The following is a 20,769-nucleotide window of genomic DNA, read 5'->3' as shown; positions in this document are numbered from 1 at the left end:
CATACTGAACATAATGAATCATCTAGAAGTATAAAGTTGTGTGATCTTTAATATGATCTTTGCTTCATGTTACTTGGTAAGCTGGATTTGCTGAAATCTTAAGCTGTGAAGTTCTGTGCATATTTACCAAAAGCAACTACAAACTACACTGAACACCTGCGAGATAAGGGTTGTTTTGCACTTCACTGAGAAGAAAAGGATTTATTCAGACAAAACAGCATCTACAAGGCCATGGGCTATAAACAGTGTCTACAGCTGAACAAAACAAAGGCACATGTGAGATCAGAGAAAAGGATCCGAAGACGAGCAAGAAGCCCCCAAAGTGAAATGTCGCTATTGGGCTGAATCACGGTGTGAATGGTCTGTAGATACACGTCTGTGGTTTCTGGGCTCAGGTTGGGCCTCTGCGCAGGTACCAGCATGAGCCAGCCCTCCTGCTATTATACTCCGTTACATTTATTTTTTTCTGAGAATTTTGTTTCCTGAAAGTCTGCCCTGCACACGGTTATCAGCACTCGCCTGAAAGTTTGCCGCTCAAGCTCTAAATACAGACTCTAGCGCGAACAGTTATCAGGGAGGGAACTCCTGAAAGTTTGCTTTTGCGAACGGGTACAGGCCTCCCCTGAGGGTTTACCTTTGGAGCTTTAAAATACAGACTCTGGAGCAAACGGTTACCAGGGAGAGAAGAATCCTGAAAGTTTGCACCACGATGGGTACAGGCCTCGCCTGTCTGCCTCCAGAGCTCCAAGACACAGACTCTGGAGTGAATGGTTGCCAGGGAGGGAAGAATCCTGAAAGTTTGCTTTGTGAATGGGTACAGGCTCCTGGAGAGCAGGTCAGTAGCGCTCGGCTTGGCGTATTTCCGCCATGCAGTAAATAATAGAGTGGAATCACCACCGAACTCAAAATTTTAAGTCACGCTTCTCTTTGAGAAATCTAAACATTGTTCTGCAGTGAGCAGAACCCTAAATTACTCCCTTGCAACCGTGTCTTACAAAGGTATAAAGGTCTTTGACCTATGAAATCATCAAAAGTTTCTGATTAAATAGAATACCTCAGCTACAATAGCTGTAATGCATTACAGTAAAAAAAAAAAAAAAAAAAAAGTTATGCCTTTGCTATAAAAAATAGCTTAGTTCTACTGGAAAATCTATTCATGTATGGATCACAGAATGTACCATTAGGGCTTTATCAGGTCATTTTCCCAGGCTTAAGAAGGTGCTGATGAACGTGCACAGGTTCGAATAGTATATGAATTTGTACCAGGCCAGATGTGGTGTCATTTCTGTGGTTCAAGTGAATAACAGAGCACACTAGTTCCATATATACCACCTGGTTTAGGGTTTTAAGTTGTTCTTCATTGAGTAGATGAGGAAAGAAAAGAAAGAGCGTATATTTTTGCATTTTTTGTCTTCCCCTTAGCATCCATAATCTTAAATGCTGGAAAATATACATATGGGAGGGGGCAGTGTTTGCAAGTCTGATGCTAAATTTTGAAGTTTCAGTCATTTGGGACTGGACTCTCTCTCCCTTATTTGCCAGTAGTTTGTGTCTTGAAAGAAATGTTATAGAAAACAAAGGTCATATCAGCAGTTACTATAAATGATCATAAATCCTTCAGAATTCATTGAGATTCACGGTTTTACAGCATCTGACAATTTCTCCCATCTCTGTACGCAGAGTAATGTACCGCTCAAGAGGAATATTAATCAGGGACAGAAAATCTGACCCTCTTTATTCAGTGCACAGAATAGTAAAAGTGTAACTACCAAAATCATTTGCAGAACTCTAATCAGTGGAGAGGAGAATGACAAGAGATTGGGGTCAAGCTGATCTACTGATGCCTGTTAAGGCTGACAAATCTACTTTTTTTCTTTTGATTCTCAAAGCCTTCAACATTATCAAGAGATATTTACTGACCCAGAAAACTGAATGTATTGATGGTCTGGTAGTGAACACTTTGAGCAATTATGACTGACAATAGCAGCAAAAATAAATCAATCTATCTCGAACGTTTGAGATTACTGTTTAACCAACTGCTTAAAAATGTGGTAGTTTCATAAGAAGCCTTGGCAACCTACTGCGAATTTGGGTTTTTTTTCTGAAAAATTACCATGTTTCCAGATGCAAGGAGGACTCATTTGCAAAGTCCACTATCTTCATCTTGCAAAGCACCTAAATCCCACTCACATCACCCAGATTCCTGGAACAAGGGCCTATCGTTTCATTGTAGTATGTTAAGTTATCTGCAATTTCCTCATCACCAAGTCTATTTGTTTGATGAGCAGCCTTTACATCTATAGGTAAGAATAGCACTAAAGGGATTGCCTTGAACATGAGATCCACTGATATTTTCATCCTCCTACACTTATTTTACAGCGGTGCCCTAGGCTTCACAATAACTTCCAGTTCTGAAGCTCCCTGTTGCACACTATTTTTTGTAAACCATTAAAGTGTACAGCAGCTAATGCTCTTATATATTATTCAGCAGGCTGGACCTTCATTGCATCATGTTGTATGCAAGAAAAAGAGGAAAGTATAAATGCAGAACAAAAAGAGAAATAGTAATACTCTGTTTTGTGTCTCATTCAAAGGAGAATATTTGCTTTTTGGACCTGCTAGTTGAAAGCTGATAAAGAATTTAGAAATACATCTCATCGAGTCAGAAAATAATCTATGCTAAAAGGGACTTCTGGCGGTCATCCAGTCAAATCCTCTGCTCAAAACAAGTCTAATTAAATGAGATGCTCAGAGACTCGTCCAGTAGAGTCTCTCTCACCTTCAAGGATGGAATTCCCTTGTATGAGTCCTTTCTTGCCTTTCCTCTAAAGTTGTTCTGGTCAGTGTTGGCTGGGCTGTGTAAATATGCAATTTTGCTGACGCAAACAGGGTATATGTTATCCTAAAGGAGTGGCCCAGTGGCCACTCAGCATCCCCATGTGTACACAAAATCGAACGAAAATCAGCATCCATGGCTCTCCTTTCTCTGCAGATTTGACACTGCAGAAGCAGAAGCTATTCCTGGGCACAGTCACACGAGCTCACCCGTGAACCCGCTGCTCAATCCGGTGTTTGCTCTGCAAACACTGGGTTACGTAGGGTCCTTCTATCATGCAGCTTGAAGCTGCTCATTATGGACATTTGGCATCTGTCACAAGAAGATAAAATTTCCATAAGAAATAGGAGCAGCGAGAAATGTCATTTTCCACATTATCTTGCAGCAGTGAGAAAAATAGAACTTCCCTAAGTCCTCATTTCAGAATGCCCTTGAGGAATATATTTCTGTGTTTGTGAATAAAGACTTAGGAACGTATCACAAACAACCATGTGTGGAGCGTTCCCTTTATGGCCAAAAAGGGATATTCATGAAAGCCAAATGGTCACAGAGGCACACAAATCTTACCACGAGACTGTTCATTTGCCAGGCTTTCCTTTATGTCCGTGAATACAGATGATTTGGGATTCATTAAATAAAAGTACTACACACACACGGTTTGGTCCTCTGCTTTTAAGAAGCTACATAACTGACAAAGCTTTCAGAATAAAACAACTTGTAATTAAAGAGAAAGTATGAATACATTATGGGAAGAAAAAAATCTAATTACATGTTAATAAAGTGTGGACAAGCATCTCGGGGAATCCCTATTCAATCTAGCCCAAAAATGACAAATAGCACATACAGGAAAGTATAGGGTTATTAGCTACCTCATGAAAGCATTCTTAGAAATTACTAATTCCCTGTAATTATTTTAATTGAACTAGTTTTTCAAAGTATTCAGCACCCATCCAATGACAATAGAAAGCAACAGGTGTGCCTGAAATCATGCCTAAAAATTGAGGGTTGGGACCTAAATCAAAACCCATCAGAGTTAATACAAAACCCCCCTTTGACTTCATTTATCTTTGACAGAGCCCAGAAGACAAAACTGTCTCCCTGTGAGCGGAAAATTTTTGCAAGCATGTGGTTGCTACTGCATTTTAGGGTGTTCATGAGGTGGTCTGAAGAGGGACGAAAAAAGGGTACCCCACCCCAGTATACACTTGCTGTATACACAAGGAAATACATGGTCATTCATAAAATATGTGCTTACTGTATAGAAGAAATATATTGAGTAATTAAAATAAATTCTGGGAATTTTATTCCAAATTGCTGGTCAACACATGTAAATTGTTCTTAAAATTCTAATGGTGATGGATTTGCTGTAGAAGCACTAGTTCCCAAAATAATGATAGGAATTAGTTCTGTATTTTTTTAAATAACTACAGTAAGACAGAAATTCACCTTGTTTCTAGAATGATCTTTTCCAAAATGGAACTACTGCGAGCCATTTCCATTGTTATAGATCTCACATATCAGCCAAAAGAGAATAGGAAGACTGTCATTTCCTTAATATATGGTTAGAATTCAGTTATGAAATGTATTAAAGAGAACCATTCCTCAGGTGAATAAAGGATTTTGACAAGACAGTCCTGTTGGAAGGATACTCAATCACAAGAATTATCTTTAGTATAATGACCCACCCAGGGATAAAACCACATTTCTAAAATGTCAGTTCATTTTGTAACGCCTAGATGGGTAATCGCAGGCACTAATTATCTTTCATTTGGAACAATTTATGCTGTCTCTTGAACATTAGGCCTCTTCACTGGATTTCTTCAGTCCATTTGGTGACTGGATCCCAGTTACACATCAGGCTACCCTTTTTGAAATTAGTCTGTGGGGATTTAGAGATGCAGATTCCATTAAGTTAGTAGGAATCACATGGCAAAGCCTCGTCGTCCCATTTTGAAACTTTTAGTCCCACTAAAATGGTAGAGTGAAAATATGGGGACTTCCCAGCAGTCAAAGTAGCTTAGAAGTTTCCTAGTTGAAAAGATTTGTTGGAAATCACTGTTACTGGTTTTCCTGCTTTATCTCTGCAGTGTTGTAATGGACCCAGATACTTGTGTAATCTGTTCTTATGTAAATTGTTGTAAGGGAGTCTTACAGAAAAAATGTCACCCTCCTTAATGACCTCTAAGTGCAGAGAAACATGCCCAAAAGCCCAGGAGCAGGCACACCAGGAACTTGGGACAAGTACCTCAGCCTAAGCAATGGGATTTTTTTATCATTTTGTCCCTAAAATTTTTTACCACGGAATCAGTGAAGCAAAATTTAACATCAACAGAGGGGTCAATGAGGCTTGTGGACAAAACCTGCTCCCATGCTTCAAAGTCCAGCCCAGGGAGAGCTGCTCAGCCCAGCTCTTCTGAGAAGGGAGCCCCACCATTTTACAGAGAAATCAGTTGTGACCAGTTCTGTCAGTTCAGTCACACCAAACTCTTGCACAATATTTTCAAGTGTTAACCTACCTCCCAAGGTAGCTGATAGTAGGAAATGTGTCCCATATTTCTTGATAAGGTTTTCTGTGATCTGTTGAAGGGTTGGGCGGCGTCCAAGTAGCCTTATGTTACGGAAGAATTCAGGGGCAAGTGGCAGTGGGGAGCCAAGGAAATTTCTTCTTTCAACAGCAAGATTGTTTACTTTCCAGCGGCCAAACTCTCTGCAAAACAAAGCAATTCTCATTCAGAAATATGTCATTCAGACAAATGTTCTTCATTTGCAAACACTCTGCTCTGTTGACTAGCTGGGGGCGACTAGCTGGGTATTACAACAGGCCTTGACAGTGATACTCTGTCATGTGTTACAGGCATAGGACAAGAAATGAGTGTTATTTATTAGAAGTGGAGACACAACTCCATAACAAAATCATTGTTCAGGAAAAAAAAAAAAAAAGCCACTTAGGATGCTGTTGTTCCTATTGTTTTTCTTTAGTCCCTATGTGAATACAGACCCAGGACAACCAGATTTGCTAGAAACTGAAACTAAAATCATAATTTCCAAAAATTTGCACCAAAACCAACAAGTATTTTCATTAGTACAAGACAAATTTAAAAAACATTTCATGAAACAGACCATGATCTTTGCTTTTTGATGATAAGCCACTTAGGCACATAGCAGGGTAATTTGAACAATTTAGAGAAACACCATCACACCACATTTGACCTTACTATGATATTTCTAGTTCTCTGTACTTTTGGTCCCCATTTTGAGGAAATACTCAGATAGTAGGTCTGATTCCTAAAAACAGATGACTACAACTGAAAAGTTGTAGGAGACACATCCCCTTCCCCTCTCCAAAATAAATCAATGATATCAGGGAAAACAAACAAGTCAATTACACAGCAATAAACATCTCTTTTATTCATTTAGTTACCAATTAAGACACCAGATAGAGTTATTAGTGGAAGGACTCAATGTCCTCAAAATCTAACCAAGATACACAGCATTTGCTTTCACAAGGTTCACCGATAGCTGTTTTGGTTACAGACTAGAGTACTGTGAGAATTAAGTTCAAGGCAACCTAGAGGCTGCAGTTTAGCTGCCACTTAATTGAGTCATTCGTATAGCTATGTCAGTTAAGATTTCCCTTAGACAAGATTGTAGAAAAGCAAACAAATTAGAGAAAGAAAGATCCTGCTGAAAGATCCTTGAAAGATCCTGCTGAAGGTCCCAGTTAAAAATAGTACAACATTCATTTACAGAAGGCAAAAATCAAGGATGCAGCAAGAAAATAATATTTGAGGGGTATCTGAAACAAAGCAGCTGCCCATGGCTGAATGACTGGGATAAGCTATGTAACACATAGAATCATGGAATCAGAGAATACCAGGTTGGGAGAGACCACAAGGATCATCTGGTCCAACCTTTCTTAACATAATCAACACTAATATTTTTTAGTACTTTTAAGTCCACAACTATTAGTAGAGCTGAGATAAATGCATTCTTACATTGCCCTAACTCATTCCAGCATCCTCCTGTTTCTCTTGCACTTCCATCCTGTCTTATCCCCGGTCTAGCTCAGATTTACACACGTAGTAAGTGACAATGTGATGCAGCTCCTGTGAACTGCTTTTCCTCTCAGACACACTCTTGCAGATCCTATTTTTTATCAAAAACTAATCGCAAGAATTATAGCAGAAGGAGCTTTATGTAACTTACCTGAAATGTAATGCAATTTACCAGTCTTAAGACTCTAGACATTACTGGTGTGCTAAATTAGCATTAAGTTTTAGAGTTTTCTCTCACCTATTTACTTTCCTTTTTACAAGCTATGAAGCCAACAACCTCTTTTCTTATTTTTTCTTTTTTTCCCCAGCTTTTATGCATATTAGTAGAAAGAAAAATTGAGAAAAATGAGAAAAATTACACACAAACATTTTTCATCTCTAAAATGAAAAAATTTTCATTGGGCATATTGACGACATCAGTGCAAACACTAAAAATTGCACTGTAAATGTACTTCTCAAGTGAAAGAAACAAACAAGAAAACCAGTTTTTTATTTAAATTTTCTGCTTTCTGTGCATATTTGAGTAGGGTTTTTAAATTTTTTTTTTTTTTAATTTGAATACATCAGAAAATATAGGTCAGTTGTAGTGCCTGAATAGGCCATCAAGACATAATTGCTTTGACAGCAAGAAAAGAATACAAGCTTTAGAATGTAAAATATTCATTTTATACCTTGGTGAAGTATTTTCTTCTAAACTTACTATCTGACTAATTGTTTGTATCAAAACTGAGAATCAAAGACAAGAATAACAGAAAAGTTACAATTTTTATAAAAGCTGGTTTGCTGCTATCCTTCATGTGATTCTCATTGTCAGGGTTTTAAGGACAGAGAGATCACCATAATCCTCTCACCTGCTCCCTTTTTAATGCAAAGGAATATCACCAAATGGCTCTTACTGCTTATGTCTCCCAGAAAAACATCTAATCCTGACTTAAAAGCTGATGCTGAAGATTTCTCAGAATTTCTGAACAATCTGTTGTAGTATTTAACTACAGAGAATGCATTTTATTTTCAATTTGAACATTGCCAATTTCAGCTTCCAAGTTTTTGAGCTTTTAATGCACAGATGCATATTAAAATTCTTTCTAAATATTAGATACATTCTGTGGCAAATGATTTCTTGGCAGAGTAAAACTAGAAATGATGGTCTCGTCCATACTGAATTCAGAGTATTTCCAAGTTGAGGTTCTCCTGTTCTACCACAAGCCCTTTATTTACTGAATTCAGGGACTGAGTTCTTCTAGCACTATGAACAATTTATTTGACTTAGTTAAGGAAACTTGAGTTCCTTACACAGTTTTTGCTATGGAAAGATTGTTTTGCCTTATCTCACACTATTTCAAAGTGAGGAAGTAGACTAATGCTTTTGTAAAAGTTTTGGCCTCTTTTTTGATTCAGAGCTTATCAGTGGAAACAAACCTTGATGCAGCAAGTAATCACCCTTTGACATTCACTGCTGAGGAAGCTGAGGAGTAGAATATGGAAGCTGGATTTTTTTTCTTTTGAAAGATGACAGTTTTATAACTCTGCCACAAGATGAGCTGAAGCTCTTAGAGAACATACAAACCAGCTTTCATATTTTTCTGAAGTCTTTCTTAAATGAAGTGTTTTAGAATATGGAGAGATGAAGACATAAACCTTCTGGGAGAGACAAGAGGAAGCTTCATCTCTGGAAATAAAAGAGTGACACAGGACACCAAAGGTGAGCTACCTGGCCGAAGGAGCAGTGACACCTAGATGAGGACAAACAAGAAGTGACTAGCAACTTCTCCAGCAGGAAACCTGAGGAAGGATTTCAGACTTTCAGAAATTTCACTGTAAGAAAAATCATATCCTTATGTTCCTTTTTTATGACACATAAATATGTATTTTGTATCAATGTATATATATGTTCCCTTTCTTCTCTTGATCTCACCATTCTCTCTTATTTCCTTCTCTCCTCTCTTATCACACAGTAAAGCTCAGCCTTTATTTACTTGTTTGTCTTGCAGTCATTCTCTCTAACACAAACTCTTCAGCCCTCAAACGATTTTTGTACCAAATGTGCATTATTCTCCTTTAGAAATCATGTTCCTGTCTACTGCCAAAGGCAGACTAGTAGGCCTGACAGAGTTAATGATCTTCTTTTTAGTAGAGAAAATACTGTGTTCCGAAGTCACTGGAGTACCATTCATCAGAAGAACACCTCCCACAGAACGGCATAGTATCAGTGCTGGCTGCTGGACAAGAAAACCAGTTATGCTCCGAATACAAACACTAGAGGTGTTAGAAGCTTATTCTTCCCTCCTCTACCTCTTCTACTGCCTAAGAGCCAAGACGAGCAGCTGTCATGGTGCTATCAAGAAGCTGAGATTTAATAGCAGGCGGTACCCCCTGTGCTGCCCATCTATTTCCAGCCCGGACAATATGTTAACCATCGGACAGAGTGCTTTAATGTTCAGCGCAAAGCCTGTTGTTGAGAAGGATGATGGCTTTGAGTTCCTGGGCTTGTACAATAGAGAGGAAATAAGTCAGTCTGGCTCCTAGGATGAAGCCTATGATGAACCAGGTTATTATCATAAGTAGTGCCAGAGGCCATAGGCAGCATTCTCGCCATCTTCCTAGATATCAGAACTGTGGATTTCTATGTCCTACCAAAAATCTGTTTCCTTGCTGGTTGGCTAACACATGCAAGAACCCTGAAGCCCAGCAGTGCCAACTCTGACCAGCTGTACCGCGTGCATGCCACCGCCTCTGTCTGCTGAATGGGGCCTCCTGCCATTTGTTCTACTTGGACAAAGTTAGGTTGAAGAATGATCAGTCAGAGAGTCAGTGTGGAGTAAAACAGAAAAAGTGCACAATTTAAAATACAGTTTTTATTTCAACACTATTTCTTCTATTATTTCTTACTATTTCTTATTTGTGTTGCTCTGCTATGACATTCAGAGTGATGAATAATGAAACACCCCTTAATAGGGTATTGTACGAGTCATGGACATGTTTTCATCTTGAAAGAAGCTTAAGTAGCAAGTGGGTCTGAAAGTAATTCTAGGGCAACAGGCCAACAAGGGCTGTCAATGTCTCTTTTGAATTTCATGCCATAGCTTTTTTTTTTTTCAAATGTGTATATAAATTATACATTTTCTTCTACCACTGTATTCATTTCAATACATTTAAAACCTTATGGTATGGGGAGATACACTGAAAGCTCTATATAAAACAACTAGTTGAAGGAAATTTTTAAAAAAAGCAAATGTATGCTAAAACCGTAGCATGCAAAAGATTTGAATGGGAATATAGACTCTGCTATTGCAGATAATTAAGTCAGAACCTACAAAGAGATTTACACTGAGTCTAATGGATTCTTCTTAACCACAACAGTCTCTCCTAAGGTCAACTATACACAAAATGGAGCCCAGGCAAAATTAGCAATATTAGGCCCCATTGTAAGCAACTTTCGTGTTTTATAAAACAATATTAGTACTGGTAAGCATAAATATTAATGAATACTATTGTGGCATATTTTGGAAAGCACTCTTGGAAAACAAACTTCACACCATTTTTAGTAATAAAGAGCTCATCTGTGTTCCTTTCTCTTAATGTCTTCTAAATGAGACAGCTTCTCTTTTGGATGGTGAGGTGACTGCTTCAAATGGGCTGGAATGGCAGTGGGATGCTGAAGCCAACGTTTCCCATGCAGCTGCAAGTTAATCTGTTGGCAGAACAGCTCAATGGGAGAATATACAGTGTTTTTCTCCACCTATCTTCTTTAAAAGCCTGAGGATTTCTTAATGCCTGAGGCCACAGCTTGAATAAGACCAAGATGATATAAAATGGCACTACTACTGTCTTGAACTTCAGAAGAAAAAGGTTAAGGAAACATTACCATGCTCGTGATTTGCATCACGCACTGATCTGTGACTGAGGCTCGTGTCAGCTGCACAGACACAAACCAGCTCAACTGCCTGGCTCTGATCAGGGTCGTAACACTGTCAACCACATTTCCTCTGTCCTATTCAATGCAGAAGCTGTGGGCAGCTATGTCTGTTGGGTGAAATTATACACAGGCTAATTCCTGCATAGGAGATGGGCTCAGAGTGGATTGTACATACACCGCTTGCTGTCAAACTACACCATATTCCTACAGATTCTATAAAAGATGATCCCATAGCAACAATGTCCCATTACCTTGCAGCTACCTATTAGCAGTTCTATGACAGTAACAGAAGTAAAGAAAATATTTGATAGAAGAAAATTGGCTTTTAAAGAGAAGATTCACCCACGTGTGGACAGAAGCAGAATCAGGTAATAACGAAGGCTGATAATCTACTTAGTTTGTCAGGTGAAAAAATTCTCGTTACCAGCACAGGTCATAGAACTTTCGATGTTTATTAAAATCAGTTCAGTGATGGAGAATCTGACACAACCTTTCCTAAATGTTTACTACAGTTGACTTTTACTATTCAAGGTGAAGACACAGGGAATTAGTCACATCTTGACTGAGCAGTCTTCTGAAAATATCTACATTTGTATAGAAACAAGATAATAAGGACAAACACTGCAACATGGGCAAAGTAAACATAATAGGTTCACTTGACGGCAAGAAGCAGAAGGGCCTGATAGTAGAGAACACGTCTTATAAAATCATAGAATAGTTTGGGTTGGAAGAGACCTTCAAAGCTCTTCACCCAGCTCAGGTTGCTCAGAGTCCTGTCCAGCCTGGCCTGGGATGTCTCCAGGGACAGGGCATCCACCACCTCTCTGGGAACCTGGGCCAGGCTCTCACCACTCTATGTCAAAAATTTCTTCCTCGTGTCCATCCGCCTGAGTCTCTCTCTTTTAGTTTAAAACCGTCACCCCTTGTCCTGTTGCAACAGGCCCTTCTCGAAGGTCTGTGCCTATCTTTATTATTGGCCCCTTTTAAGTCTGGAAAGGCCACACTAAGGTCCCCCCAGAGCTTTTCTTCTCCAGCTGAACCCCCCAACTGTCTCAGCCTGTCCTCCCAGCAGAGCTGTTCCAGCCTCACATAATTTCTGGGGCTCCTCTGGCCCCTCTCCAGCAGCTCCATGTGTGTCCTGTGCTGAGGATCCAGAGCAGGACCAGCACTGAAGGGGGTCTCACCAGAGCAGAGCAGAGGGAGACAATTATCTATGTCTCTTAAAATTGTCAATTATCCAGGCATGCTGACAGAAAAGAAAAAATTTGAAGCGATAATAAGCTCCTTTTAAAGGTATTTCCCATTGCTGAAATGGAAAGTATTTCTTCATTAACTATATCCTCAAAATTGGCTGGCATTTTTCCAAAGTCAAAATGGAAATGTTTGTTGAACACGTATGTATTTTCCATATTAATGTTTATATTTATACTGGTTTTCACCTTATGAAAAATGAGCACTATCATTAGGATTTCTTTTCCTATTAATATATTATTATTTTGAAAGATCTTAGTAACATTTTTGCCTTTCTATGCCTTTTTCATCTTATCAGTTTCCTGGCACTTGAAGTTCTGCTTCCAGGACTATAATTCATTAGCATCAGCTTCACTTTCTTCTTGCATTATGAATATGAAATATGTAGAAATCTATAAACAAATTTTAATTAAAAATATACACACTATATATTTAAAAAGTACTCAGATGCATTTATTATGACTAATCACAGTCAGATTATTTTCCCAGATACTGTGACATAAATGTTTTGAAACATCTCACCTGTCATGAGCATCAAAAGGTTTACTACACAAGAGGAAGAAAGGTGGCTTTCCTTTTGTCCATGTCTGATAGACATTCAGCCGCTGTAATATGTGTACCAAAAAATTCCTAATGAAATCTGAGAGCGAATTATTACTGTATCTTTTCTTGTGGCTTTGATTTTTTAGTGTGTCATATCCTTCCAAACACATTTGTGAGCATTCATTCAGAGCCTCACTGTTCACGTATTTAGCTGAAGATCAATCAGCCAAGCAGTATATAGGAACAGCATCAATAAATGCACTTACTAGGAATATGTGGCAAACTACACAAAAGATAAACAGCAAGACCACATGGAGTATATGTTTGTAAGAAGCGTTCATCTAATGATGAGGAACTGGTGAATCAGCTTGTAAAATTGCACCCGTTTGCACAGAATTTTAAGAGTAGTTAAATTCCAAGCAAATAATTAATTATCGCTACATATGATAACAATGAGTCACAGAGAGCAGCGGGAAAAAGGACAATTCCGAGGAAAACCTACTCTTGTCCCTACTGCATCTCAAATGGAGAATGATTGGGGTACTTGGGGAGTGTGTCTTACAGTCTGAGTAAACAGAACATAAATTTTGCAGCTTTTCTGTATTTCTGGTTTTTGATTATTCAGATGTTCTCAGGCCAACAGGTGTTCTTTCCTATATTAATGACAATAACAATATCAATTTACAGCCTGCTGGGTAAGACAATGGCATTTTTGGAGTCACAAGTAGTTGTCCATGCAATTAATCATGAAAAGTCCAGGTCACCATTCATTTTCTTTGGTTTATATATTTGTTCTTCCCTGCAAGAATTACTGATATTATGGTTTGTCACATGTCCTAGAGGGGTAAGAAGACTGTTCATTCACCAACTTGACAGTATCTAACACCTTGTACCTGCATTGCTCAGATGGATCCAGCCCTTACACAGTCCTGGAAAGCTCAAAACATCCTTTTTAACCTGTTCACATCTGCCCATAGGAGTCATTTGTTATCTAGGCAAAAGGTTTTGTAAAATGGTGCATTCACTTAGACTTGCAGAAGACTAATGGAATAAAAAAAAAAATCCTCTGACTTGGAGATTCTTGCATTTCTTTCAATTTATTTTCAACTGTTATGAAAGCCAATATTGTCTAAATTTCAATGCGATGAAAAGGCATGGATCTAAATTTTGTAAATATGGTATAAACACTGTTCCCTATGTTTTCCACGATGCATTGATTACCTTTACTCTCCCAGAAGATTTTTGGAGAAGCACCTATCTTACCTACAGCTAAAACAGTGGTTAAGCTTCAAAATTGAGAAGTCTGCCTTGGAGAAGAGTTTTCTCATACAATCAGGAGAAGAGTTATGAGAAACAGAAGCAGAAAGATATATTTACAGTCTTTTTCTAACCTTAAGAGCCAATAGATATCATGGTCCTGTTCCTGTAGTTGATTGTACATGAACGAAACCTAATGACTCTGGAATTTTATTAGAAAATGAAACTCAGAATTCTTGGGAGCTCTCACTGAAGAGGGCCTTTATGGATTTGACTGTACCTGGTACTGCTTCAAAATCAACAAGAAAATCAGATTCTTTTTGTTCTGACTAAAATAAAAATAAAAAAGGAACCTTTTTTTTCAGAGATAAGAAATAAAGTTTAATCCGTGGAAGTGTTTTGGTGCATGAATCAACACATGAAAATACGTTTTGCAAAGACCGAATCAGCATAAAACTCTGTTGGAGAAAATGAAACATAATAGAAGATTCATTGGTTCACTGTTGGTGGGTATTCCCAAATGAATCACAAGGGAAACACAAACTGATAAAATTCTTCATCATTATTTGCCACAGTTAATAGTCTCAAAGTCTTTGAAACATCTGTTATTCCTTTTTTAAAAATTTCTGTTTCAGAACTACAAATTGATCTGTTGTACTGGGCAATAGGGAGGCATAGAGACAAAACCAAACTATCATAAATAATTTAAAATTTAAAGGTAGGGCTTCTTATTCACCCTATTTCTCATTTGAAAAACTGAGGCATAGTAAGGCTGAGGATAAAGAGTTTCTGGGCCGTTTCTGGGGTGTTACTGGAGCTCAGTATTGGCTGAGGCTCAGTGCCATGGAGACACCAAATTCCTGTCTATGCAAACCAAATGCTGATGATGCTCCTGCCTGCCTGGAACTGGGAAAAGGTACCTCAAATGACTGGCATCAAATAAAATATGTATTCTCAATATATTCTCAAATATATACCCAAATACTGATCTAAAGCCTTGTCTACAGAGTTATACACGGTGCCTAGAATTGTTCCTTTTCCAGTGAGAATGTTGCACAAACTTAATCAGTCCTCTACAGTGTAGATTATCTGGCTCATTTACTATACAATTTATAAATTTATCGTTCCAAATAAGAGACTTTTTGTCTCCCATTTACTTCTACCACACTCTTGCGGAGTGCATGCCAGAAATACTATTAATATATACAGCACTGATAGGGGACAATTACTTAACCTGCACTTGCATTTATAAAGGTAGTTGTTTCCACCAACGCTCTGGGATGACTCTGACTTGACACAAGTGTAAATCTCACAGACATATACCTAAATGCTGTTTTGATATTGTGAAATACAACTACTACACTGTTGCTATTTGTAGCAATTCACATTGTTGAAAGCAGTAGAATGTAAATCAAAATATTTTCCGAAAATTCTTTGGTGTGTTATTTGTTTGTTTATTGCTTAGCTCTTTGAGGAATGTGCTGCTGATCTTCTTTGCATCTAAATGTTATCCTCCTATCTAAATGTTTTTTTTCACTGGCAGTAGGTAATGCTCAGATCTCTATCTGCACACAAAAATAAAGTCAGAGATTCTTATTCAGCATATAAAAAGGTCTCATTTTTATTCTTTACCACAACAAAGGATGCTTCTGTTTTAGCACAACTATTTGCATTAATTCCAAAATTAATTTGGAGCTTTGGTTCATTAAAAATGGTCCTGGTGTTATTCTTTTTTTCCTAGTGGTGTAAATTGCAAAAGTCTCTAAAGAACCAGTGGAATTACAACAGTGATCTCAACAGACAATCAGGGCAATAAACTTGTCAATACAGTTCCAGATTACAGAGAACTTCCTAATGCTCTTAGCTAAATGAAAGTGTTGAATGGGAGTTGAGTTACTAATTTCTGCAACACAAACAATTAAACATTCAATTTATTATCTGAAATAATAGTCTATATACCTGTTACATTATTTTTACTCTCAGTTCTTGAATGACATGGATGTAAAGGTTATGCAAGGTAGGGAAATAGAAATGAAGCTTTCAGAACTCTAGGACTTGTATAAAACTGGGTAGGTCAGCTTGTAATACACTTTATATTATAATACATATGTTGGAGACTTTGTATGCAACTGGATCTATTCTGAAGATGAGACTACATTAAAAATACTGAGATACTGAATCTCTCTATAGAGTCCAAATATGAGCTTTTCAAGAAGATTCAGGTAGAATTAAGTTCTGTTTTGAATTCTACTATTGTAAAATATATGTATTGAGGTTGCATCATCATAAAACTTCTGTGTGTCTGCATTCATTTCGTTATCCCTCATGGTACCTTTATAAAATAGAGCTGAGAGAAAAAAATAAAAGTGATTGTGGAAAATTTCAAATGGGATATAAGCACCAGTGGGAGATAAAATATTATTTATAATGTCATATAATTATTGCATACACCATAAATGTTATTTGTAATGCTATGATAGTGACACAGATGGGGAAGTAGCGAGGCTTTGTGCACCCGACAGAGGCTGCAACAAGAACTGCAGAAGAGGGACACATTTCACAAACAATCATCATCAGAAATGGTGGCTTGTTATTGTGAGTGAAGTATCATGTGTGTGCAGCTGTAACACTGGTTCATGTCTGGCCAGCTCAACAGGTCAGAACCCTCCTCTCCCTCTCCCTCTTCCTCTCCCTCTTCCTCTCCCTTCCCCTCTCCTTCTTCTCTCTCTTCTCCACTTCGTTCATGAAATGGGAGTCTGAGCATACATGGTAGGCCATGTAAGATATGCAGGCCAGTTGCAATAAAGAAGAGACATAATTATTGAATTAAAATTAGCAAAAATACGATTATTTTCATATTTCATATTTCACTATTATTATTTTCATATTTCAACTTGAGGCTGATTAGCCAAAAATTTTGCATTATTAACCACAGTATAGCAATTGTCCTTAGGACCTCATTGTTCTGCCTGCTATTCTGCACCAGGTTTAAGATCATTAGGGCCTACATGAACATTACAGTATTTGCCTAGAAATGTTGCTTAGAAGGAAACAGAATGCAACATGGCTGTACAGATCTAGAAACAGAGACAAGATTAACTGGCTTTCCAAGCCATATGCCCAGCGGACGTGATGGTGCTTTTGTCCAGCTTCTTTGTGTAAGCAGCAATGCTGGGCAATTACTGGGGATTCTGTTATGTCCACAGTAAACTTTGCCTTAGCTATCAATGTCTTGGCCAGAATGAATTCCATCCTATTGTAAAACATGCCAGCTTTGCAATGCTGCCATGAAAAAATACCAGTGCACCTACACAGTGTGTGCTGTTTCTCAAAAAAAATCGAGATTACGTGTTAAATATAGTCCAGTGCTTTATATATAACAAGAATATGTTACATAAAATGAATTGTAGTTATGAAGAATGGCAATGCATTACTACAAATCTGTTCAAGTAGGGGCCTGTGATGAGTTATAAAATCTTGTCCCTCTGGATTGCCAGCTTGAGCACAGCTCAGTGTGGCAGCAAAGCAAACATTTTTACCATCTGACGGTTGCCTAGCGGCCGGTGTGAAGGGAACTCCAACCTCAGTTCCTATGGTAAAAGTATGTATCCCACACATGCATTACAGGACAAAGCTCAATACCCTCACTGAAAATAATGCAGCAAATAGATATTAAGTGGGGTTTGCTCTTCCTGGCTCAGAAAATCTAAGCAGTAGAAGAAAAAGATGGGACGGTTGAAAATCTTCTTTCACTACACTAAATGCTACCTTTATGTTGCTTGTGCATTGAGTTGGCTTGGTACAAGGCTGTTCTGTGGCACACACTGCTGCATGAGCATGAAATTCCCACAACCACCACCATCTGTAGGTATGTTCATCTTCTCTGAGTCAGGCCTGCTGTGGTGCAGACAGCAGTGATTCTGGATGTGTCTTTGACAAGATCAGAGATGGTTACTGTACCATCTGTACACTACTGTACTGTGGAACAATTTTCTTCACCCTTCAACCAGCTGAAAGCATGTCAAAGATGACAATAAATTGGGAGTAGGAAATGAGTAAATAGCTGAACAGCACAGAAATCTCCCTTCCATTTGACTCCTTGCCTTATTTTTCTTGTAAGAAGCTGTTCACACACAAACAAAGCTACAAAAACACAACCTCCCTCTCCCCCCTACACATCAGTTACTTCTCTACCAGAAAGGAAGTGACAGAGGTGGGCATTTTGCTTTTGATTTTCTGGCAAGAGTTCAAACACTGTATCATGAGATTAAAGCAAATGCTCTGACAGATAGAACAGAATTATCCTCTTGATTACTCCTGCTTTTTGCTCAACTTAAACCTGACAGTTTTGTGCAGTTGAGATTTAATTCCCCTTGCCCCAGGGTCACTGTAGCTGAATGAATAACGCTATCTCTCCTGCAGAGGTCAGAGACACCCACAACCAGAAGAGGTCTCTATCAAAAGGGGTTTCACCCCACTGAAATCAAGGTAGAAAAAGCAGAAAAACAGGTTTCAAAAAGAAATGTGTAGCTCCCACAAGAGCCCTGTGTTTCCTCAGATATATTCCTGGAAGTTAGAAGAGATGTGTTATGTGGAGCACTTATACTGTTGCCTCTTAGAGAAAAATCTTGTCTTGACGAAGATGTCACCTCCCTTGGTACAACTGAGGTGTAGGGAAGTTCACACTGACACAGAGATCTGGTGAGAATTCCAACCTGCATCCATGGGTCTTTTTTTCCAAGGAGATTAAGGCACAGGAATAACATGTGGGTATCCCAGCCTGAACACGGATGAGACCAAAAAATACCATTGAAAGGAAGAATTAGGGAGTTGTTGTATCCAACAACTCTGACATACTCATGGATCCTTGCATCCTTTCAGGAGAAACTTGACCCAGCAGCAGCTGCACAGAGCAGAAAAAACACTTTCTTTACCTCTTCAACCTAAACAAGATCACAAAATTCACTCCCAAATGGAGACTATTTAAATGCTAATTGGGACAGCAGGTGATTTCATTTCCTCTCTGATTTTTCCTTGAAACAGAAATAAAAAGAATTGTAGCAAACCAAACCTGTTGTTTATGGTTTTGTTTTAATAAAATGCTTGATTTTGTCATAACTGTTGTTGCTATGTAGTATTGCTGCATCGTGTGAAAATTAACACAATTAATGAAATTGAAGGAAATTACAAGAAAAATATCCTCCACAGCTTTGCATCCATGTCATACTAAAGTTAATTACCAACAAAAAGTTAAAAGTATTAAAAGATCAAAGTACTTAAAGTGGTTATAAATCAAGCACTTTTCACATGCATAGTAATTTTTAATCTATTCATTCTCTCTAGTTAATAGTTTAGTATACTTTGGCTTACATGAGAAAAATGCATATCACAAAACTTAGGAAACATGCAAATTTTGGTTCTGTACTGGAATTTTTGTAACATTTTGTATATATAAATCGCACTTTTACAACATAAATGAAGAGAAAATATTTTTGTATAGAATAATTTACAACCTAACTGCAGGTTTTCAAAATCTCCTTTGCCACAGAAATTCCGTCACCCCAGTAACCATCATGAGGTGCAAAAAACTCTGTGCTATGCTGCCATTTGATCTATTAGTATCCATCTACAGCCCAAATAAATTGTGAATTTTTTGTGTATCTTTCCACAGGAAGAGTGATTACAGTCATTTGTCTGAATGTGGGAGTCGAAATTTAGCTCCCTTTCAAAGGCTGAGTTTTTAGTGGTGCAGTGAATTATCAAGTTAGAAGGTTTTTATATGATCCTACAGAAATTATCCTGAACCTAGTCCTCTTTAAAATTTTTATTATGGAGTAGGATGATAGAAAATATATTAATGAAATATGCAGAAGATACTAAGCTGAGGGCTATGGCAAGTGCTTTTGGAGATTTATAGAAACCAGAGAAATGATTGAAAATCAAAAAGATGGAATGTGATAAAAAGCAAGGTATTATGCTTCAAAAAAATACAAACCAAAAAAAAAAACCCTAAGCAAGCAGAAATATGGTAAAATATAATACATTAAAAAAGACCAACACCTAAATCTGCTTGGAATTTCACTGCAAACATGGCAAATTCTTGCAGAAAACAGGGGCATGCTGCATATGCTATGTCATTTTCCAGAGTTCAACTAAGATCTTGATGAGAATAGTGCCCCCAAAGAAAGAAAGCAAAAAAATCTGTTTAAATCCCTTTGGAAACACCAAGGACATAAAAAAGCAAAAGAAACTCCTTATTAGGAAATGTTGGACCTTTTGTTTTCTCAAGAGAACACAAACTTCTGCAGGACATGACATGAGTCTTGGTCATTTGGCAATTCCCAGTACACAAATTAATAATGGTAGCAGGTTTTGTGCTATCCCTACAAAACCGTTCCTGAAAAATGTTTAGAAACATTGTCACTGAGGGAAAATAAGAAGCGGTCAGCAAAATAATTGGGTTTAATTATGTTTGATGCCGGGTAAGGCTTTGCTACAAGTTGACATAAGAATATGAAATAAAAGAAAATTTGAAGTCCTAATTCTAATTGTGAAATTTCATTGATCATATAATGGATGTTGCAGTATGCTGGGGACTTTATTCTAGGGTACCAGAGTGGAGCTGTAGTCCAGAGCTATGCTGTTAAAAATGTTTTCACTGAAAATGTCAAATATGCAACATTTACTTGCTGTTTCAGCATTTCAGTAGTTTTACTATACTTAGATAAAATGGTTTGTTTCGGTGATATTAAAAATATTTCAATATTATTTTTTAATCCATTAACTTTTTTGACTAATATTTTTCCAAACTAGATATATTTTGACTCAGAGACACCAATAATATGTCCTTTTAATTACACAGAAGTTGTGTAATTAGAAGCAAGATAATGTAATTTTTATCCTCATGGGGT

The 20,769-nt window shown here is 37.8% G+C and overlaps 1 protein-coding gene across 2 annotated transcripts in view; it reads right to left on the bottom strand.

The window, feature by feature from the left end:
- The window catches only part of BRINP3 (BMP/retinoic acid inducible neural specific 3), a 214,415-nt gene that overhangs the window by 94,210 nt on the left and 99,436 nt on the right, over positions 1–20,769 (bottom strand). Inside the window, exon 2 of one of the 2 annotated variants that reach the window (XM_065649078.1) lies at positions 5,353–5,543. The exons of the other annotated variant lie outside the window; for it this stretch is intronic. Within the exon in view, the coding sequence (XP_065505150.1) occupies positions 5,353–5,543 (191 nt within the window). The remainder of the gene's footprint in view (positions 1–5,352; positions 5,544–20,769) is intronic. 2 annotated transcript variants of the gene reach the window in all.

The sequence above is a fragment of the Caloenas nicobarica genome, chromosome 20 (assembly GCF_036013445.1).
Source record: "Caloenas nicobarica isolate bCalNic1 chromosome 20, bCalNic1.hap1, whole genome shotgun sequence".
NCBI lineage: Eukaryota > Metazoa > Chordata > Aves > Columbiformes > Columbidae > Caloenas > Caloenas nicobarica.
Note: the sequence above shows the minus strand (reverse complement) of the source record. Positions and strands in the feature narration are given on the sequence as shown.